Source organism: Bos grunniens, chromosome 1, assembly GCF_055505025.1.
Source record: "Bos grunniens cultivar Pamir isolate PY7600 chromosome 1, Bosgru_T2T1.0, whole genome shotgun sequence".
NCBI lineage: Eukaryota > Metazoa > Chordata > Mammalia > Artiodactyla > Bovidae > Bos > Bos grunniens.
Window position 1 is genome coordinate 35095435 of NC_141165.1, and position 21376 is coordinate 35116810.

At 33.8% G+C, this 21376-nt stretch overlaps 1 protein-coding gene across 3 annotated transcripts in view; it reads right to left on the reverse strand.

Moving 5' to 3' along the window:
• Nucleotides 1-21376, reverse strand: part of PLOD2 (procollagen-lysine,2-oxoglutarate 5-dioxygenase 2) — a 121315-nt gene that overhangs the window by 17855 nt on the left and 82084 nt on the right. For all 3 annotated transcript variants that reach the window (XR_015132561.1, XM_086316739.1, XM_086316737.1), the window contains exons 8-10: nt 7400-7501; nt 4041-4166; nt 1826-1947 (exon numbers count right to left, since the gene is read on the reverse strand). Coding sequence is in view for 2 of the 3 variants with exons in the window: in XM_086316739.1 (XP_086172865.1) it covers nt 1826-1947; nt 4041-4166; nt 7400-7501 (350 nt within the window). In the remaining variant the exon portion in view is untranslated. The remainder of the gene's footprint in view (nt 1-1825; nt 1948-4040; nt 4167-7399; nt 7502-21376) is intronic.

The window sequence follows — 21376 nt, forward strand, 5'->3', positions numbered from 1 at the left end:
ATAAGAAATAAAAGTAGCATTGAAACAACTGGAATTTCATTTGCAAAGAATAAAATTTGACCCCTATTTCACTCAAAATACAAAAATGTATTCAAGATGAATTGCAGATTGAAACATCTTAGACATAAATGATAGAATGATAAAGCTTATGAAAGAAAAATTTCAAAGAATGGATTCATGACATCAGAATAAGATTTCTTAAATAGAAAAATAAATACCAAAGCATAAAAAAATGAAACAGAATTTTATTAGATTAAAATTTCTTCTCATTATAAGGCAATTCTTAAAAAGCCAGAATAAAATATCTTTCCATACCCAGTAGAGTGGCTAAAATAAAAAGATGTGCAATAAATGTTGAGAAACATGTGGAGCAGCTGGAGCTCTACCACCTTGCTGTTATAAGTGTAAAATGTCCATTCATTTTGGACTATTCAGCAGTTTCTTAAAAAGTTAAACATAATCTATCCTAACCCTGGGCCCTAGTTAGTCCATTCCTTGGTATTTTCCAAATATATTCTAAAGGATATATGTATACACATGCACACACACACACACACATGCACACACAAAATACATTTTATTCACACTTCTAATCAAGAATCTTCATTAGCAGTCTTATTCATAATGGCCAGAAACTCTACATAACCCAATGCCTATCAACTGTAGAGAATATAAGGCACTTGTAATATATTCATATGGAAAAACACTAGTCAGCAATGAAAAAGAATGAACTGCTGATAATTGTAATGACATAAGTAAATTAGAGAACACTGTGCTGAGGCAAAGTCAGACACAACAGAGCACATACAGAATTTTTTAAATTAGAGAAAACAGGTTCTAAATGTGGACCCAAGGTACTCTCCAATGATTAAGTTACAGAACCCTTAGTATTAACATCGTTTGATTTTTCCAAGGTCTGTTTTCCTGCCAGTCCTTATACACCCATAGTAGGCACTGTCTATCACTCTGGGCAGAGCTTCCATAGCATAATACAAGAATATACCCTGCTAAGAAGTGACCATCTCTTACCTTTTAATCAGTAGCTCTCTCACTACTGATGGGCATATTCAACAATCACTGAATAAATGATTGTCTTTACTGCAACCAAAATTTTATAAATAATCCGTCTGAAGTTATTAAAGGGGCTAGACAAAGGACCTAAAGTATTTCCTTTATGGTTATAGTACTATTTAGATCATGCATGCATACATGCTAAGTCACTTCAGTCATGTCCAACTCTCTGTAACCACATGAACTACAGCCCACCAGGCTTCTCTGTCCATGGGATTCTCCAGGCAAGAATACTGGAATGAGTTGCCATATCTTCCACCAGAAGATCTTCCCAAACCAGGGAATAAACCCTCATCTCCCTGTGGCTCCTGCATTACAGGCAGATTCTTTACCACTGAGCCACTGGGAAAGCCCAGGAGGTAACTAAAATATCTGAAACATACATTTCTGTCCCACAAAACCTTCAGCTAATACATATTTAAACCACTGTTACATCAGTCACATGACTCATTTGTCTGAGGATTTAAATATTGAACTGAAGTTCAATTAATAGTTTCATTAAATATATTGACTCTCAGCCATTAATAGAAAATTGTAAATAATTTTCATGCCCCTTTAGACATAAATACATTCAAACATAGATATAGTTCTAAAGCAGAGGTTTGCTCATTGTGAATACACACACATACACACATACATGCACACATACACACACATGTGCACACACAGTTGAGACACCCAAGTTTAGAATATTAATTTTGAAGAAAAGTTTCTTTAGTAGATACTGGTAGAATTTATATTTGTTAAAACATACATTCCCATGTTTCTGGCTTCAGCTTGACTTAGATTTTCTTCTGGTCCTACTATTTTTATAGTAGTGATTTCATGTTTAGCTTTATCAAAAAATACTTTGATGTCCTTTTCATGATAAACTTCCTGTAACATATTTTAAAAATTGAAATTAGTTTCAAAAAAAATAAAAGTAGTGAGAGAAAATAAGACGACTGAAGTTTTCATATTGAAGGATGACTTCACATTCAAAATTGTGAACTCCACAATTCACATATTCACTCAATTACAGACAAAATGATAACTGTATTAAATGGTTTATATATATAAATGTCATCTAAATATCACAGGAAGAACCTAAAATAAGATACATAGGAATTTTTTTAAGATACTTTAAAATTCTTTTAATATCTACTTCTAGACAGATCCTTGCATTAATACTTAAACCCTGAGTGCTATAAAACATTTCTAACTTGAGAGGGAAAAAAGGCTTGTGGTAGAGAATCTTAGATATGTGTTGTAAAATATCCATATAAATATCTATTAAACCTAACCAATTTATCTGTTATCATCTTTTTAATAAAATAAATATTACAATGTTATTTTAAGCAGAGAGAAAAATTTATGGTCATATAGTCATTTTTTAACAAAAAGTAGGGAAAATTAATAAGATTTTATTGATAAAGAAATATGATGAGAAAATAATCAACATCAAAAGTCATCAAACTAGTGTGATTTGACTGTGCTAAAATTTAGATAAGATTATCTCCATCATTAGAGAACTTCAGAGTTTTTTATTTCTCAAATCTCACTAAGTATTTTTGAAAGCTTTTCACAGCTCATTAAAATGACATCATGCAAAAGCTGCAGAGAGGTAAAATTTTAAATAAAAGAAGATAAAAACTTCTGTTATCAAGGGGTTTTAGGTCCTATGAAAGGAGGAAAAGTGTAAAACACATTCCATAAAAAGAAAATACTTTAATATAAGTAATATATTACAATGCATTTTATAAAAAGCAAATGCTCAGTGCATTCACCCTTTAAAACTTATTTGAGCTAGTTTTTTGCAAATATATTAAATAAAATAGTCTCTGGAAAAGGCAAATGACTAGCTGATATGTACATCAGGAAGAAAGAACAATGTTAAACTAAAAGTATTAAGACAAAAGAGAGAAAAAACTATACTTCATGGCTATTGAATTTCTCCAAATGATAATAAATGTCAACAGTTTCAATGTGAAAGAGATAAGTAAATGGAAAAACATTGAGGAAAAATGTCTTTAAGTTTAGACTATATGTGGGAGGTTTTGGGGAGGATCTGAATATTTTTTGAAGGAAATGAAAGCCTTTGGGAAAGAGTATGTGATTAATCAAAACAATACTGTATCTGGAAGACATTTCAAGTTCTGATGTTAGGTACTATCACCAAGTGCATGCTGAGCTGCTTTGGTCATCCAACTCTGCGATCCCCTGGTCTGTAGCCTGCCAGGCTCCTCTGTCCATGGGATTCTCTAGACAAAAATACTGGAGTGGGTTGCCATGCCCTTCTCCAGGAGATCTTCCTGACCCAAGAACTGCACCCGCATTTCTTGCAATACAGGCAGATTCTTCACTGTCTGAGCCACCAGGGAAACCCAGGTATTATCATTAACTATTATTTTATGACCAGTTCTATAAAAGTAAGTACCAGTACGAACCCAAAGCCAAAGGACTATAGACTCTTTGACATCTCTTCATTATATACTAGGTTAAATTCATTAAAATGGCTGATAGTCAACAATTTTTGATCCATAAAAAAACTGACAGCTTCATGTGGCTCATCCCAATACTATGATACTAGTTACTGGATTTGAAAATACTTAGGTGCTAAAGAGGCAAGTAAGTAAGTAAGTGTTAGTCACTCAGTTGTGCCCAACTCTGTGAACCCATGGACTGCAGCCCACCAGGCTCTCTGTCCATGAGATTTTACAGGCAAGGTTACTAGAGTACGTCACCATTTCCTTCTCCAGAGGATCTGCCCAACTCAGGGACTGAACCCGGGTCTCCTGCACTGCAGGCAGATTCTTTACTGACTGAGCTACAAGGGAAGCCCCCTAAAGAAGCAAAGCAGTAATGATTTCAAAACCCCCACTGAATTTAACCCAAATTTAAAAATTTTTTATACATAAACAAATAATAACAAATAGTTTCAACTAATATCAGAGTTTTCACATAAAATAATTTATTTTTCAAATACTTACTTTGTTATGAATAAAGAATTTAAGTGCTTCTTTTGGGTAATCCAGTGTCAACAATGTGTTCAGAAATCGAGGTAGGAAAGGGGTTGGTTGCTCAATAAAAACACCTATTGTTACATTTGGATAGACCTTTGTTTTATGGCAAACATAAAAACAAATTATCATTAGCATGGTTTTACTTTAAATTCTATGCAAATATTAATCAATACAGCACAAAACATACTATAATATCAGTACAACATAACTTTGATTGCCCAGTGGCAATTCTCTAATACATTTTTGAGGACCCCATCAATGATTTTTACCAAATAACATCTTGACATTATGATTCAGGTTGAAGAGGAAGCTCACTACTGTACTTATTACAGGGACACTATAATTAAGGTTATTGCCTGCTCTAGTGTTGACTGTTCCCTTTAAAGTAGTCCTAAAAGAAACTTTCTTTAGATATGAATCTATTTTGACAGCTTCATCTCAGAAGCCAAAATGCTAACTGTGCTTCCTTGTTTGTTTCTGTGGCTTAGAAACTGAATGGTTAATCTGTGGCTCAAATAAAGTAATCATAGAGATTATTATGAGAAACCTCATTTAGCCTCATTACTAAAATCATGAGACTTTATTTCTATGTTTGAATCTTTTATTATGTTATATATAAGGAAAGCTATTTTGCATCACTAATATATCTTATCTTGTATTGATCTTAATATATTTTCTTAATTTCTACTTGGGTAAGTGTTAGAGGACGGCTTGTTTTTCACTCATTGCATGAACAATTCTGAAATATCTATTATTAGTCAATCCTCGTGATCAGAAACATTTAGAAAATAGAGGGAAAGTTCCTGGCTTGGAAACTTAAAATGGTTGAGGAAGACAAAAACATAAGTAAACAACCATGCAATAGTATTTTTATTAGAACTATATGAAAGATTTCTTTATAATGCCTTTTTAAACCCATGGTTTGAAGCCTGACTTTAGAATTTTAAATTACAAATTATATACAAATGGGTGAAGGAGATCAAAAGGTAAAAAGGAAAGACAAATAAGTACATCACACTATTGAACACGAAAAATTTTTAAATAACAAAAAACTTCTAAAAATAAAGATTACAGATTTTTTAAAGTGCCATATATGTTAAGTGCCGAATTAGGCACCTCTCCCCCATCTTTTCACACATAATACCTCATGTATTCCTCTGTCATCTGGTAACCTAATATTTGTGTGGATTGAAGTACAACTCAAACACGGTTGTATATATCAATTCATTGTATATATTCATTCAGTTACTCAAATATTTATTACTAAGTCCATAAACAAAGACAAACAACTAAAGAAAAATAATTCTACATCTAGGAGTTCTCAATTTAATAGGGGAAATGAGTAAAAACTGGATGACAACTCTCCCTTATCAAATGAAGTGACGCATGTCATTTAAATTATATAATAACCTTAGAAGTCATTTATTATTCCAAATTTATAATATGAGGAAAGGGAGATTTAGAGCAACTCAGAACACATTAATTAGTAGGTAAAGAGTTAGGCTTCACCATGCTACATCTCCACTATCAGTCTAAGTTCATTTTATACACTAATGATAACAACAGTACAGATGATAACAGTTAAGTATTATTCAAGGCTTAGCATTTCATATATGTAATTTATCATATAAAATATCACTATATACATAAACATATATGTGTGATTTCTTTAAGCCTCCTACCAATCCTCTGAGACAACATTATCATTTTTTCATATAAAGAAACTTGCCCATGGCCGACATCTTAGAATATGCTAGCCCTAGACTGTAACTACCCATATAATTTTAATTTTATATGCATGATTACTATATATATAAAATACATAAGAAATTTATTTTTATAATAAAATGGCTTTCCTTTCTAGCAGTCTGTAAGACAAAAATGGCTTGAGAATCAAGTTACTCCTATGTGCAAAAAAATAAAGATAAAAAATTATAATATAAATATTTTTCTGTCTTGGCACCAGAAAGTTTATGTTAACAGGAAACCAAACAGATAAAAAATTTTAACTCTTCCTCCAGAAGACAGCACTCTTTTGAAAAAAGGATCAGAATGAATTTTTAAACATCTTCATGATGCAGCTTCATTCAGAAATTTTCTGGCTTTCTTTCCAGATAGGAAACATTCAGCTTGTTATTTCAGAGACTGGCCAAAAAAATCTTAGTTTCAAGTAAAAGAGGGCTCTATTCAGAAGCTCCTAAATATGAACAAATTACTCTTTATCCTCCCTTTCAGACCGTGATAAAAACAGAAACTACTTAATTCAGGACATTTAGTACTTTACAGTGAGATTATTTTGAATTTGTATGAGTCCAGAAGTCACCAGAACTATATTAAGGGGAATTTTATTTGTGTCTACACTTATCTGGCATGCTGTAGATATTCAACAAAACTATGGTAAGTAAAGGAAATAATCAGTCTTAATGACAAAATTATCCTTAGAACCCAATGTTCATACACATAATAGTCTTCCAAAACATAAGAGCCAATTTTTGAAAGAAAAATATTACCACAGGATATCCTAAAACTGCTCTGGTTGATGTAAGAAGAAGGATGCATAAAACATTTTATACATAAATAATAATTACTTCCAATTGCATGTTTATCTTCAAAGTATAAATGGTAAACTATAGCTATAATTCTATATGAAATATATGTAAAAGTAGCACTATTCTTGGCATATAATATATATGTGGCATCTAGGCAAAATTGCACAGTGGTCAAAATTATAGGGTCTGGAACCAGATTGCCTAAATTCAAATCGCACTTCCAATATAAAAAAAAAAAAAATTCCATGCCTTAAGTAAGTTACTCAATGTGGAGGTACCTCAGTTTTCTCATCTGTAAACCTCAGTCAAACCTATGGGATTTGTAAAATTAATATGAGTTACTATATATAAAATACTAAAACAGTCCTTAGTTATTTACTATTATTTTTAAATCATCAAATTTGAAAATCAAGCTAATCAACTAATTTTGACAGATAAGATTAGTCAATACAAATACTGAAGCATTATAACCATTATTTTCCTCAATCCTTTGACCAAGTTAAAGACTAAAAACAAGAATTCCCACTCATAGCAAGCTAGTATATATTAACAACCAAGCCCCTTTTACTAGGGTCAATTCGGGTCAATTATTGTCTGGTTTTTCTAGAAATACACATATCTAGCAATTTTCTGTCATCATGCTTTAGATTTATAAATATATTATCTACCAAATTATCAATACTATAAAATAATGTGTTGTTTTTATTTTACAAACCATTGCATTTCATGAAAATATACTTTTATTACTACATTTCACCCAGAGTCAATTCCACTCACATCTACTGCAGACAAGTCAATTGTATCCACTTCACAAAAAGTGCAGCCATTATCTTGTGTCCATGCATTAGGTATATAGTTTCCAAAATAATTCAGGAGGATCTGGAAAAGAAGGAAAACTGCACTATTAACAAAAGTAAGACTTTCCCATCAATGTACTTTCATTCTATAAACCTCTAACTTCAAAGCATGTTTTCTGCATTAGGTACATCCCCTTAATAATTCTACAAATATTTGTCACCTAGAGATACACAATGAACAAAGTTCTCTCCAGACTGTGAATCATAAATGAAGGCAAGCTTTGTCTAGAAATGCCAAAAAATGCATTATACATCATAAAGCTAACATTTCAATATATCAAAAATAAGAAGAGACACCATTAAAGCAATATGTCAAACGATTTACCACAGTTTTAATTGAACTAATGAAGTTTATTAACCAAAACAAAACAAATAAAAGCAGTTATGTGAACAGTAATTTAGTAATAATATAAATATGCTTAAAGGCTCAGTCTAGACATGTACAGTGAATGGGTAAGTGCCAGTGTGACCTCTTACCACCATCACCACACAAAACAAATATTGTATATACTTTATCACCAAAAGGCACTAAACTCTTCTGAGAAACTATAATCACTATAACCCAGGCTTATGGGCAGTGATTCTGGAATACTGACTTGAGGAAAAGAAATCCTGTAGATTAAAATAGATCTAGAATAAGTTCTAATTAGAGCCACCCCACAAACCCTATCATAATAGACTAGAGTGGGGAGGGGAGGTAGAACAAGATGGCAGAGTAGGGAGATCTTGGACTCACATCTCCCCACACATACACCAAAATTACAACTACATAGAGAGAACCATCTCTGAGAATGACCATAAGACTAACAGAAAATATCTTCTATAACTGAAGATAAAAAGAAAAAGCAACAATGAGACAGGTAGGAGGAACAGAGACACAGTTTAGTCAGAACCCATGCCCACAGTGGAGCAATCCACAAGCAGGAGGGGTATCACAGCCCTAGGGGTCTTCTCCAAAGGGCCAAGGGCCCGAGTCCAACCTTGGGCTCCCCTTCTTAGAAGACCTGCACCAGGAGGATGAGCCACTATAATATCTGGCTTTAAAACCAGAGGGGCTTACATGTGGGAGAGCCAGAAGCCTGTAGGAAACTGAGACTACTCTTAAAGGGTGAAGGCACAGATTCACTCTTTCCAAATCCCAGTGCAGAGGCAGCAGTTAGAAAAGTGCCTGGGTCATACAAGAAGGAAATTTATTTATTAATTTTAGGGCATGTACCTGAGGGGCACAATCTGTTGAAACTTTCTCTGAGTACAAATGAGCTGGCAGATTGTGACCAGGCCTTACAGCTGGCTGTACTGGGAACAAGCCCCATACACTAGTGCACCCAAAGCAATTGCAACTCAGCGATAACAGGAGTAGCACACAGCCCAAGCAGAGGACACTTCTGGAGTACCTGGCTCTGGTGACCAGGAGGGGCCACACTACTGAACCCCACAGGAAACCTTCTATACAAAGTCACTCTTTAAAGACCAGGAGATAATAGCTGATCTACCTAATACATAGAAACAGAAAATTACTTTATATGAGGAGACAAAGAAATAATGTTACAAATAAAAGAACAAGACAAAACCTCAGAAAAGGAATTAAATGGAATGGAGCTAAGTTAGAAACTAGAGGGAATCACAGGCAGATTAGATGATGCAGAGGAAAGGATCAGCAATATGGAAGACAGGCTAATAGGAAATCACCCAATCAAAACAGCAAAACAAAAAAAGAATTTTTAAAAATGAGGATAGTTTAAGGAGCCTCTGGGGCACAACAGGCATTCTAACATTAGCATTATAGAGTTTCCCAGAAGGAAAAGAAAGGGACAGAGATATTTCAAGAGATAATGGATGTAAATTCCCCTAAACTGGTGAAGGAAACACACTCGAGTCTAGGAATCCCAGAGAATTCCAAATAAAGTCAATCCAAAGGGACCCTACACAAATACACTACCATCAAAAAGTCAGAAGTTAAAGATAAAGAGAGTATTAAGGGCAGCAAGGAAAGTTATGACCAACCTAGATAGCATATTGAAAAGCAGAGACATTACTTTGCCAACAAAAGTCTGTCTAGTCAAGGCTATGGTTTTTCTAGTAGTCATGTATGGATGTTGAGTGTTGGACTGTGAAGAAAGCTGAGCACTGAAGAATTGATGCTTTTGAACTGTGGTGTTGGAGAAGACTCTTGAGAGTCCTTTGGACTGCAAGGAGATCCAACCAGTCCATTCTAAAGGAGATCAGTCCTTGATGTTCATTGGAAGGAATGATGCTAAAGCTGAAACTCTAATACTTTGGCCACCTCATGCGAAGAGTTGACTCATTGGAAAAGACCCTGATGCTGGGAGGGATTGGGGGCAGGAGGAGAAGGGGACAACAGAGGATGAGATGGCTGGATGGCATCACCAACTCAATGGACATGAGTTTGAGTGAACTCCAGGAGTTGGTGATGGACAGGGAAGCCTGGCATGCTGCAATTCATGGGGTTGCAAAGAGTCAGACACGACTGAGTGACTGAACTGAACTGAACTGAAGGGCAGCAAAAAACAAAACAAACCAACAACAACAAAAAAAGCTTGTCACATACAAAATAAACCCTGTGAGATTATCAGCTGATATTTCAGCAGAAAACTTGTAGGCCAGGGAATGGCATGACATATTCAAAGTACTGAAAGGAAAAACACAACCAAGAACCTCTATCTGGTGAAGTTAACATTCAGTATTGAAGAAGAGATAAAGAATTTACCAGACTAGCAAAAGGTAAAGGAGTCCATCACCACTAAGCCAACCTTATAAGAAAGTTAAAGGGTCTTCCTTAAACAGAAAAGATAAGAACATAACCAGAACTATGAAAATTATAAAAGAGAAAAATACCACCAGTAAAGCCAAATATTTAGTAAAGGTAATGGATCAGCCAACTATACAGCTAGTATGAAGGTTAAAATACAAAACCAGTAAAATCTAATATTATCTACAATAATTATTTAACAATGTACAAAATAAAAAAAGTAAAATAAAACACCAAAAACATAAAATGTGGCAGAGGGGAGTAAAAATGTAGTGTTTTTAGAAAACAGCCAAACTAGAGCAATGGTCAACTTAAAATATACTGATATTTACTATATAAGAACTTCATGGTAACCATGAATCAAAAACATATAATAGATACACAAAAGATAAAGAGGAAGTAACACAAACATAACTCAGTAACCAAATCATAAGGGACTAAGAGAAAAAAGGAACAGAGAAGAATACCAAAAATAACCAGAAAACAACTAACAACATTTTAATAAGTACATGCCTGTTAATAATTACTTTAAATGTAAATGGACTAAATGTTCAAATCCAGAAAATAGGGTGACTGAATGGATTAAAAGGAAAACAAGCTCCATATACATGCTTCCATCAAAGGACTCACTCAACATCTAAAATCACACAAAAAGTGAGGGGATAAAAAAGGGTATTCTCAAACATATAAAGAAGACTTAATACCTATTCTTCTCAAACTATTTCAAATTTTACTGAAGGGGAAGGATGGAACCCTTTCAAACTCGTTCTAATGGCCAGCATTACCCTGATATCAAAATCAAAGACACTATGAAAACAGAGAAAATAATAATTATCCCTGATAAACCTGGATACAGAAATCTTCAACAGAATATTAGCAAACTAAATTCAGTAACACATTAAAAGGATTATAAATCATGATCCAGTAGGATTTACTCTAGGGACACAAGAATAGTTCAATATATTCAAATCACTCAATATGAAATACCACATTAACAAAATAAAGGATAAAGATCATATAATTAGATGCATAAAAACTTTGGGCAAAATTCAATATCCATTTTACAACAAAAACTCTCAACAAAGTGGTTACAAAGGAAACATACCTCAACCTAAAGGCCATATATGACAAACCCACAGTTCATGTCATATTCAGTGGTGAAAAGCTGAAAGCATTTCCTCTAAACTAGGAAGAAAACAAGGATCTCACTCTTCCCGATTTTATTCAACATAGTGATTCATGGGGTTGCAAAGAGTCGGACACGATTGAGCGACGGATCTGATCTGATCTGATATAGAAAACTTTAAATACTCCACACAAAAAAGTATTAGGTCTACCAAACGAATTGAGTAAAGTTACAAGATACAAACAAAACACAGAAATCTACTGCATTTCTATACATTAATAATAATTGACCAGAAATTAACAAAAAAAAACAATTTCATTTACAATTGCATAGAGAAGAATAAATTTCCTAGGAATAAATTTAATCAAGGAAGTAAAAGATTTGTACTCTGGAAACTATAAAACATTGGGGAAATAAACTGAGGAAGACACAATTAAATGAAGAGACAAACTGTGCTCACAGACTAGAAGAATTAATACTGTGAAAATGTCCACACTACTCAGAGCCATCTCCAGATTCAATGTAATTCCTATCAAAATACCCATAGCATTTTTCACACAACTAGAATAATCCTAAAATTTATATGAAACAACTAAAGAGGTCAAATAGCCAAAGAAATCTTGAGAAAGAAGAACAAAACTGGAAGTATTGTACTCCCCGGTTTCACACTTTACCCCAAAGAACAGTAATCAAAACAATATAGTATTGACATGAAAACAGACACATAGATAAAAGGAATAGAATAGACAGAATAGAAAGAAATAAATAGAATAAATAAAAAATAGAATAAATAAAAAATAAAAAGAATAGAATAGACAGAAATAAACCCACACTTATATGGTTAATGATCTATGACATAGAAGGCACAGATATACAATGAGAATAGACAGCCCCTTTAATAAACGGTGCTGGGAAAACTGGACAGCTACATTCAAAAGAACCAAAATGGACTATTTTCTCATACCATATATTATACAAGAAACTCAAAACAGATGAAGGAATTAAATCTAAGACCTGAAACCATAAACTTGAAGAAGAAAACATAGGTAGTATGCTTTTTGACACTGATGTTAGCAGTGGTTTTTTGGTTATGCCTCCTCAGGCAAGGAAAACAAAAGCAAAATAAACAAATGGGACTAAATCAAACTTAAAGTTTTTGCACATATAACAACTTCTGCACATGAAAATACTATCAACAAAACAAAAAGGCTACCCACTGAATGGGAGAAGATATTTGCAAATGATACGTTCAAAACAGAGGTTAATATTCAAAATATACAAAGAACTCATACAATTCAATATCAAAAAAGGAAAAAAAGAAACAACAACTCCATGAAAATACAGGCAGGGGATCTGAATACATATTTTACCAAAGAAGACGTACAAGTGGCCATCAGACACAGGAAAAAATGTAAAAATGTTCAACAAAATTAATCATCAGGTAAATGCAACCAAAACCACAATGAGATATCTGTTAAAATAGCTACGATCAAAAAAAAAAAAAAAATTAAGTAACAAGTGTTGGCAAGGATGTAGAAAAGCAGAACCCTTATACAATGCTGATGAGAATGCAAATTGATGCAGCCACTATGGAAAACAGGATGGAGGTCCCTCAAATAATGAAATACAGAACTAACATATGATGCATATACTCCATGTCTAGATATTTTTCCCAAGAAAACAAAAACACTAATTCAAAAAGATATATGCACACCTATGCTCAATGAAGCATTATTTACAATAGCTAGGATATGGAAGCAACCCAAGTGTCCATCATTATATGAATGTATAAAGAAACTGTGATATATATATTATATATATATATATACACACACACACACATATATATATATATATATAATGTAATATTACTCAGCCATAAAAGGAATGAAATCTTGCCATTTGCAACAACATAGATAAACCAAGAGGATTTGATTCCAAGTGAAATAAGTCAGACAATGAAAGGTAAATGCCATATGATTTCATATATATATAGAATCTAAAAACAAATGAATAAACATAACTAATCAGAAACAATCATAGATACAAAAACAAACAGGTGGTTGCCAGAGGGGATGAGAGTGGTGGGATGAGAAAATTAGATGAGGGAGATAAATAAGTACAAATTTCCAGTTACAAAATAAATGAGATGTGCATGATGAACAGTGTGAAGAATATAGCAAATAATAATGTAGTACCTTTTATGGTGATATAATGATGATTAGATTTATTATAGTGATCATTTTGTAAAGTACAGAAATATCGAATCACTATGTTGTACACCAGGAACTAACATAGTATTTTAGGAAATTATAATACTTCAAAAAGAAACAAGCAAGCAATCTCATAGAAAAAGAAATCAGATATATGGTTACCACAGGCAAGAGGTGGACGAGCTGAACTTGGATGGTGATCAAAAGGTACAAATTTCAGGTATAAGTACTACAGATGTAATAAACATGATAAATACAATTAACACTGCTCTAAGTTATACATGAAAGTTGTTAAGAAACAAATCCTGAGTTCTCATTACAAGAAAATTTGTTTTTCTTTTTCTTTTATTTTGTACTTAGATGATAGATATTTACTAAACTTATACAGTGCTATATGTCAATTGTAAAACTGGAAGGAAAAAAAAATAAAGTATGACACTGTTTCCCCACCTACCCCTTTCATATATCTCAGAGCATCTCCTTTGTTACTTATCCCCCTTTCTCCTTAATCATCTGTTGGCATTCATCTTATCTATAAAATCTCAATCTTTGTTTATGTTTTGGATTTAGGAGAAAGTGAAAGAAGATGGATGGAAGAGAGAGGTAAACACATTGAAAGATGGCTCTGAGCCCTCAAAAAAATATCTTGGACGTCCCCAGCATGTAAACATTTTAAGAAAAATTCTGCTCTCCTTACTTTAAAAAAATTACTATACATGCTAACCTTCAATTTTAACCCCTAGAATGGTAGGAACAGCTGAAGTTTTTAATTTTTTTATTATTTCTTGGAATAAACTATAATTATCTCATCTCAACACAGTGAAGCTAAAACTAATTAGCTTTGGCTATAATTTTATATTACTGATAAAAGGAAGCACCTAAAATCCTCATTATGTTTATATAATCATTAATTTTTCATTGAGAAGATGAGATGAACTAAAAGAAAAAAATGTTCATATGTTAAATATGATAGTCAAAAATGCACAGAAGTACCAACTGAATTTTTCTAGCTTCCTAAGATCATGGTATCTAGTCCCATCACTTCATGGCAAATAGATGGGGAAACAGTGGAAACAGTGGCTGACTTTATTTTTCTGGGCTCAAAAATCACTGCAGATGGTGACTGCAGCCAGGAAAGTAAAAGACGCTTGCTCCTTGGAAGGAAAGTTATGACCAACCTAGAAAGCATATTAAAAAGCAGAGACATTACTTTGCCAACAAAGGTCCATCTAGTCAAGGCTATGGTTTTTCCAGTGGTCATGTATGGATGTGAGAGTTGGACTATAAAGAAGGCTGAGCACCAAAGAATTGATGCTTTTGAACTGTGGTGTTGGAGAAGACTCTTGAGAGTCCCTTGGACTGCAAGGAGATCCAACCAGTCCATCCCAAAGGAGATCAGTCCTGGGTGTTCATTGGAAGGACTGATGTTGAAGCTGAAACTCCAATATTTTGGCCACTTGATGCAAAGGGCTGACTCATTGGAAAAGACCCTGATGCTGGGAAAGATTGAGGGCAGGAGGAGAAGGGGACAATAGAGGATGAGATGGCTGTATGGCATCACCGACTTGATGGACATGGGTTTGGGTGGATTCCAGGAGTCAGTGATGGACATGGAGGCCTGGCGTGCTGAAGTTCATGGGGTTGCAAAGAGTAGGACACAGCTAAGCGACTGAACTGAACAGAAGACCTTAAAAGAGATCTTATGGTACAGAATAGATTTCTTCCAGCAAACAAAAGCCCAGGTCCAGACAGCTTCACAGCTGAATTCTACCAAAAATTTAGAGAAGAGCTAACACCTATCCTGCTCAAACTCTTCCATAAAATTGCAGAGGAAGGTAAACTTCCAAACTCATTCTATGAGGCCACCATCACCCTAATACCAAAACCTGACAAAGATCCCACAAAAAAAGAAAACTACAGGCCAATATCACTGATGAACATATATGCAAAAATCCTTAACAAAATTCTGTCAATCAGAATCCAACAACACATTAAAAAGATCATACACCATGACCAAGTGGGCTTTATCCCAAGGATGAAAGGATTCTTCAATATCTGCAAATCAATCAATGTTATACACCACATTAACAAATTGAAAAATAAAAACCATATGATTATCTCAATAGATGCAGAGAAAGCCTTTGACAAAAATCCGCATCCATTTATGATAAGAACTCTCCAGAAAGCAAGAATAGAAGGAACATACCTCAACATAATAAAAGCTATATATGACAAACCCACAGCAAACATTATCCTCAATGGTGAAAAATTGAAAGCATTTCCTCTAAAGTCAGGAACAAGACAAGGGTGCCCACTTTCACCATTACTATTCAACATAGTTTTGGAAGTTTTGGCCACAGCAATCAGAGCAGAAAAAGAAATAAAAGGAATCCAAATTGGAAAAGAAGAAGTAAAACTCTCACTGTTTGCAGATGACATGATCCTCTACATAGAAAACCCTAAAGATTCCACCAGAAAATTACTAGAACTAATCCATGATTATAGTAAAGTTGCAGGATATAAAATCAACACACAGAAATCCCTTGCATTCCTATACACTAACAATGAGAAAACTGAAAGAGAAATTAAGGAAACAATTCCATTCACCATTGCAACGGAAAGAATAAAATACTTAGGAATATATCTACCTAAAGAAAGTAAAGACCTATATATAGAAAACTATAAAACACTGGTGAAAGAAATCAAAGAGGACACTAATAGATGGAGAAATATACCATGTTCATGGATTGGAAGAATCAGTACAGTGAAAATGAGTATACTACCCAAAGCAATTTATAGATTCAATGCAATCCCTATCAAGCTACCAATGGTATTCTTCACAGAGCTAGAACAAATAATTTCACAATTTGTATGGAAATACAAAAAACTTCGAATAGCCAAAGCTATCTTGAGAAAGAAGAATGGAACTGGAGGAATCAACCTACCTGACTTCAGGCTCTATTACAAAGCCACAGTTATCAAGACAGTATGGTACTGGCACAAAGACAGAAATATTGATCAATGGAACAAAATAGAAAGCCCAGAGATAAATCCACGCACATATGGACACCTTATCTTTGACAAAGGAGGCAAGAATACACAATGGATTAAAGACAATCTCTTTAACAAGTGGTGCTGGGAAAACTGGTCAACCACTTGTAAAAGAATGAAACTACAACACTTTCTAACACCAAACACAAAAATAAACTCAAAATGGATTAAAGATCTCAACGTAAGACCAGAAACTATAAAACTCCTAGAGGAGAACATAGGCAAAACACTCTCTGACATACATCACAGCAGGATCCTCTATGACCCACCTCCAAGAATATTGGAAATAAAAGCAAAAATAAACAAATGGGACCTAATTAAACTTAAAAGCTTCTGCACAACAAAGGAAACTATTAAAAAGGTGAAAAGGCAGCCTTCAGAATGGGAGAAAATAATAGCAAATGAAGCAACTGACAAACAACTAATCTCAAAATTATACAAGCAACTCCTACAGCTCAACTCCAGAAAAATAAATGACCCAATCAAAAAATGGGCCAAAGATCTAAATAGACATTTCTCCAAAGAAGACATACAGATGGCTAACAAACACATGAAAAGATGCTCAACATCACTCATTATCAGAGAAATGCAAATCAAAACCACTATGAGGTACCATTTCACGCCAGTCAGAATGGCTGCGATCCATAAGTCTACAAGCAATAAATGCTGGAGAGGGTGTGGAGAAAAGGGAACCCTCTTACACTGTTGGTGGGAATGCAAACTAGTACAGCCACTATGGAGAACAGTGTGGAGATTCCTTAAAAAACTGGAAATAGAACTGCCTTATGATCCAGCAATCCCACTGCTGGGCATACACACTGAGGAAACCAGAAGGGAAAGAGACACGTGTACCCCAATGTTCATTGCAGCACTGTTTATAATAGCCAGGACATGGAAGCAACCTAGCTGCCCATCAGCCGATGAATGGATAAGAAAGCAGTGGTACATATACACAATGGAGTATTACTCAGCCATTAAAACGAATACATTTGAATCAGTTCTAATGAGATGGATGAAACTGGAACCTATTATACAGAGTGAAGTAAGCCAGAAAGTAAAATACCAATACAGTATACTAACACATATATATGGAATTTAGAAAGATGGTAACAATAACCCTGTGTACGAGACAGCAAAAGAGACACTGATGTATAGATCAGTCTTATGGACTCTGTGGGAGAGGGAGAGGGTGAGGAGATTTGGGAGAATAGCATTGAAACATGTATAACATCATGTATGAAATGAGTCGCCAGTCCAGGATTGATGCACGATACTGGATGCTTGGGGCTGATGCACTGGGATGACCCAGAGGGAGGGTATGGGGAGGGAGAGGGGAGGAGGGTTCAGGATGGGGAACACAGGTATACCTGTGGCGGATTCATTTCGATATTTGGCAAAACCAATACAATATTGTAAAGTTTTAAAATAAAATAAAATTAAAAAAGAAATTAGTTCAGTACTATTTTAGCTGATTCCTCTCAAATATTTGGTATTACATTCAAATATTTCTATTGTACTAAAACTGAAGCAAAGGCTATTGAAACAAGTACAGTATAATTACAAAGAGAAAACCTTTGTGTTTTGTAGATATTATAGACAGTCACATTATTCCATATAGCACAATCATAAGACATGGAAAAGTAACTCATTCACATCCCTCTTGTACTACATGAAAAGTCAGGAAACAAATTACAAGGCAGAAAATATGCAGTTATGATATTCATTAATGACATTTCAAGAATCAATATGATGATTTGAATATCTTTCTATAACAAAAACAAAAATTTGACTATTGTCACACTATAAGTGCAAATGTTAATTATTCATGTCCTATATAACATTATGATTTTGAATTAAAAATAGAGATTCATGTTTAAATGGGTTCTCTATTAAGCATTATTTCTAAAAGGAATTTTTTAAAAAGCTGGTGAGAAATACACAGTTTTAAATATCCTGGGAAATAATTTTTTTAGAAGAAAAAAAAAGTCCCCCCCATGGTTGGACATATCTAAAATTCCCACCTATATATAAAGACTGGCACCTTCCTCATCTCAGAAATCTCATAAGAAATTAAATATTTATTTCATGAATTATTGATTAGTTTGTTAGGACCCCTAGGTGAATTTGAAAATGATCAATATATTTTTTAAAAGGTTAGAGCATAAAAGACATTATATTTAGTTTTCAGAATCAAAACTTTATAACTTTTTTACTTTTTACGTCTATTTGATTTTCAGAGATCAGTAAGACTGGAAATCTCTCTCTTTTTGGATCTCTCATCACACAGGCAGAGGTTACCCATCACCCTTACCCTCTGTTTACATCTGTTTTCTTCATCAAAAATCGCAGACATTTGTGCTGGCAGCTTTGGAAAGTGCAGAGAACTGTTTATGTAGTTAGGCTGTTCCAGGAAGTCCCCGGCTACTAGGTGGTAGTGCTTTCTTAATCCTGTTTTCACAATATCGAAACATTTCCAAGGGTGATGTCATGTCACTGGCAGAGAAACTTTTCCAACTGAATCTTTTCTTTTTTCTTTCATTTTTTTTCAAGTCACCCAAGTATTCAAGGTCATAGTGACCCAAGCATTGAGGTTTATATGCACAAAAAGAGAGTCCCTATTTTTATTGCAGATCAAATTCATTTCTGAAATGATTTGTTTTCATGCAAATTAGATGATCTGCTTTTCTTATGTTTAACTTCTGTTTGTATAAAAAATACTACCAATTTCATAATGATTTACCTTAAGAAGTACATTATCTGATATTTAAAAGAAATAAGTTAGGAATTAAGATAAGCATCTTATGATGTGTTACTAACAGTAAATAAGTTTCAAGAATAAAAAGCAAAACTTCAAACCAGAAGTCATGGTTTCTATCTAAAAACTGATTTATGTTAAAGTATACCTAGACAAGTATGAGGACAATTATGTAGAATAAATAAAAAACATATTTCAAATAAAATGTTAATTTAAAAGCAACAAAGTTGTTTATACATCATTATGAAAACAAATGAAAAATATGAATGCTTAAAGGTACAATATTGCAAGGACATAAAGACTGAAAGTAACTATGAATGAAAACAAAATGAGATGTAGTGGGATTTTAAGTGATTTTTAAAATTATTTATAATTTAAAAGTTAAACAGCATGAGATTTCAAGAAAGTAAGAAATAAACTCATCTTTACATACTTTGGTCTATAAACACATTATCAACAATTTACCATTTATACATTATGCACATTTTTAAATAAAAATGGTTTAAATATTAACATTCATGAGGTTATGGCTCAAAACCACTGACATTATAATCATTCCTTACTAAATAAAATAATAAATAAAGCTAACTTACAAAATATATAAAAATCCTTTCATCTTTTATGATGGTTAAATAAAAATGGTATATCTAAAAAGAGTAATCTGCTTTTTTTTTCTTCATTATCCTGGGTAAAATATGATATTTTTTAACATATTACTAAATAAAGTATTGGCATTAGTTTGAAGGCACTGCTTTGAATGCTCATTTATATAGTCCTTTCTCAAATTTTATATTATACCAAATATAATTTTATAATAAAAAATTCCTTCATTTTTGCTGCCAAGTAGAATTATAAGGTCATGTCACAGAAAATATAATGGGATCATCATACTGCTTGAAATGCCAGAAACAGAGAGCCCAAACTAAAAATGTTGCTCAGAAGACTTAAAATTTCGTAGTACATACAGAACTTTCTAAATGACTAAGGACTAAGGGCTAGTTTTCTTATGAGAAGTCTTTTAGTCACTTTGTAAAACTATCAGCATTACCCTGGAAATCTGGAAAAAACTGGTGAATACAATGAAATCACTGAATATCAGGCCTCACTCAAAATAGCCAAATTTTTGGGACCAACCGCCCTCTTAAAGACATTTAAGTTTGATTCAAGTATTACATTACCAAGGAGAAATAGCACACTATTTAGTTATAGATGTCTGCCTATAGAAGTCCATTTATCTGTCTAGGAACAGTTACAGGGACCCACACATATTGCATGAATATTTTGCCTTGCCAGAAAAAAGTCCATCTCGCTATTCCCAAAAATAATGCTAAGTCACTGGACTATTTATAGACCTTGACATTCAGTCACAATTTGTTGAAAGACAAATATATGCTGCACATGTGCCGAAGCCTGGCAAAACAAAAAGTGAACAGGATAGATACGATTTCTATAATTCCTAGGCTGCAGACCCAATAAGAGACAAAAATGTAAAACAGGTCAATCCTGTCCCTGTACAGTGTGTGGTATTATGTTGTGACAGACAAAGTTCCAGATATTATAAAGGCATGTAGGAAACTTGAGGAGTAAAGACTAAGCTGACACCTAAAAGATGAATGGCTCAGCAAGTAAAGAATCCACCTGCAATGCAGGAGACACAGGAGACATGGGTTCAATTCCTGGGTCAGGATGATCCCCTGGAAGAAGGCATGGGAACCCACTCTAGTATTCTTGCCTGGAGAGTCCCATGGACAGAGAAGCCTGGCAGGCTTCTGTCCAAAGGGTCACAAAAGAGTCAGACACGACTGACTAACCACACACAAAAGATGAATAGCACTTAATAGATGGGTACAGCAGATAGGAATTAGGGTCAGAGGATTCCACAATGAGTGATGTGCACGTACAGAAGACTTGTAGACAGAGGAAACATGAAACGTTTCCAAAGTTTAAATTAACTCTATATGGCAGGAGTTGAGGGAGAGAAT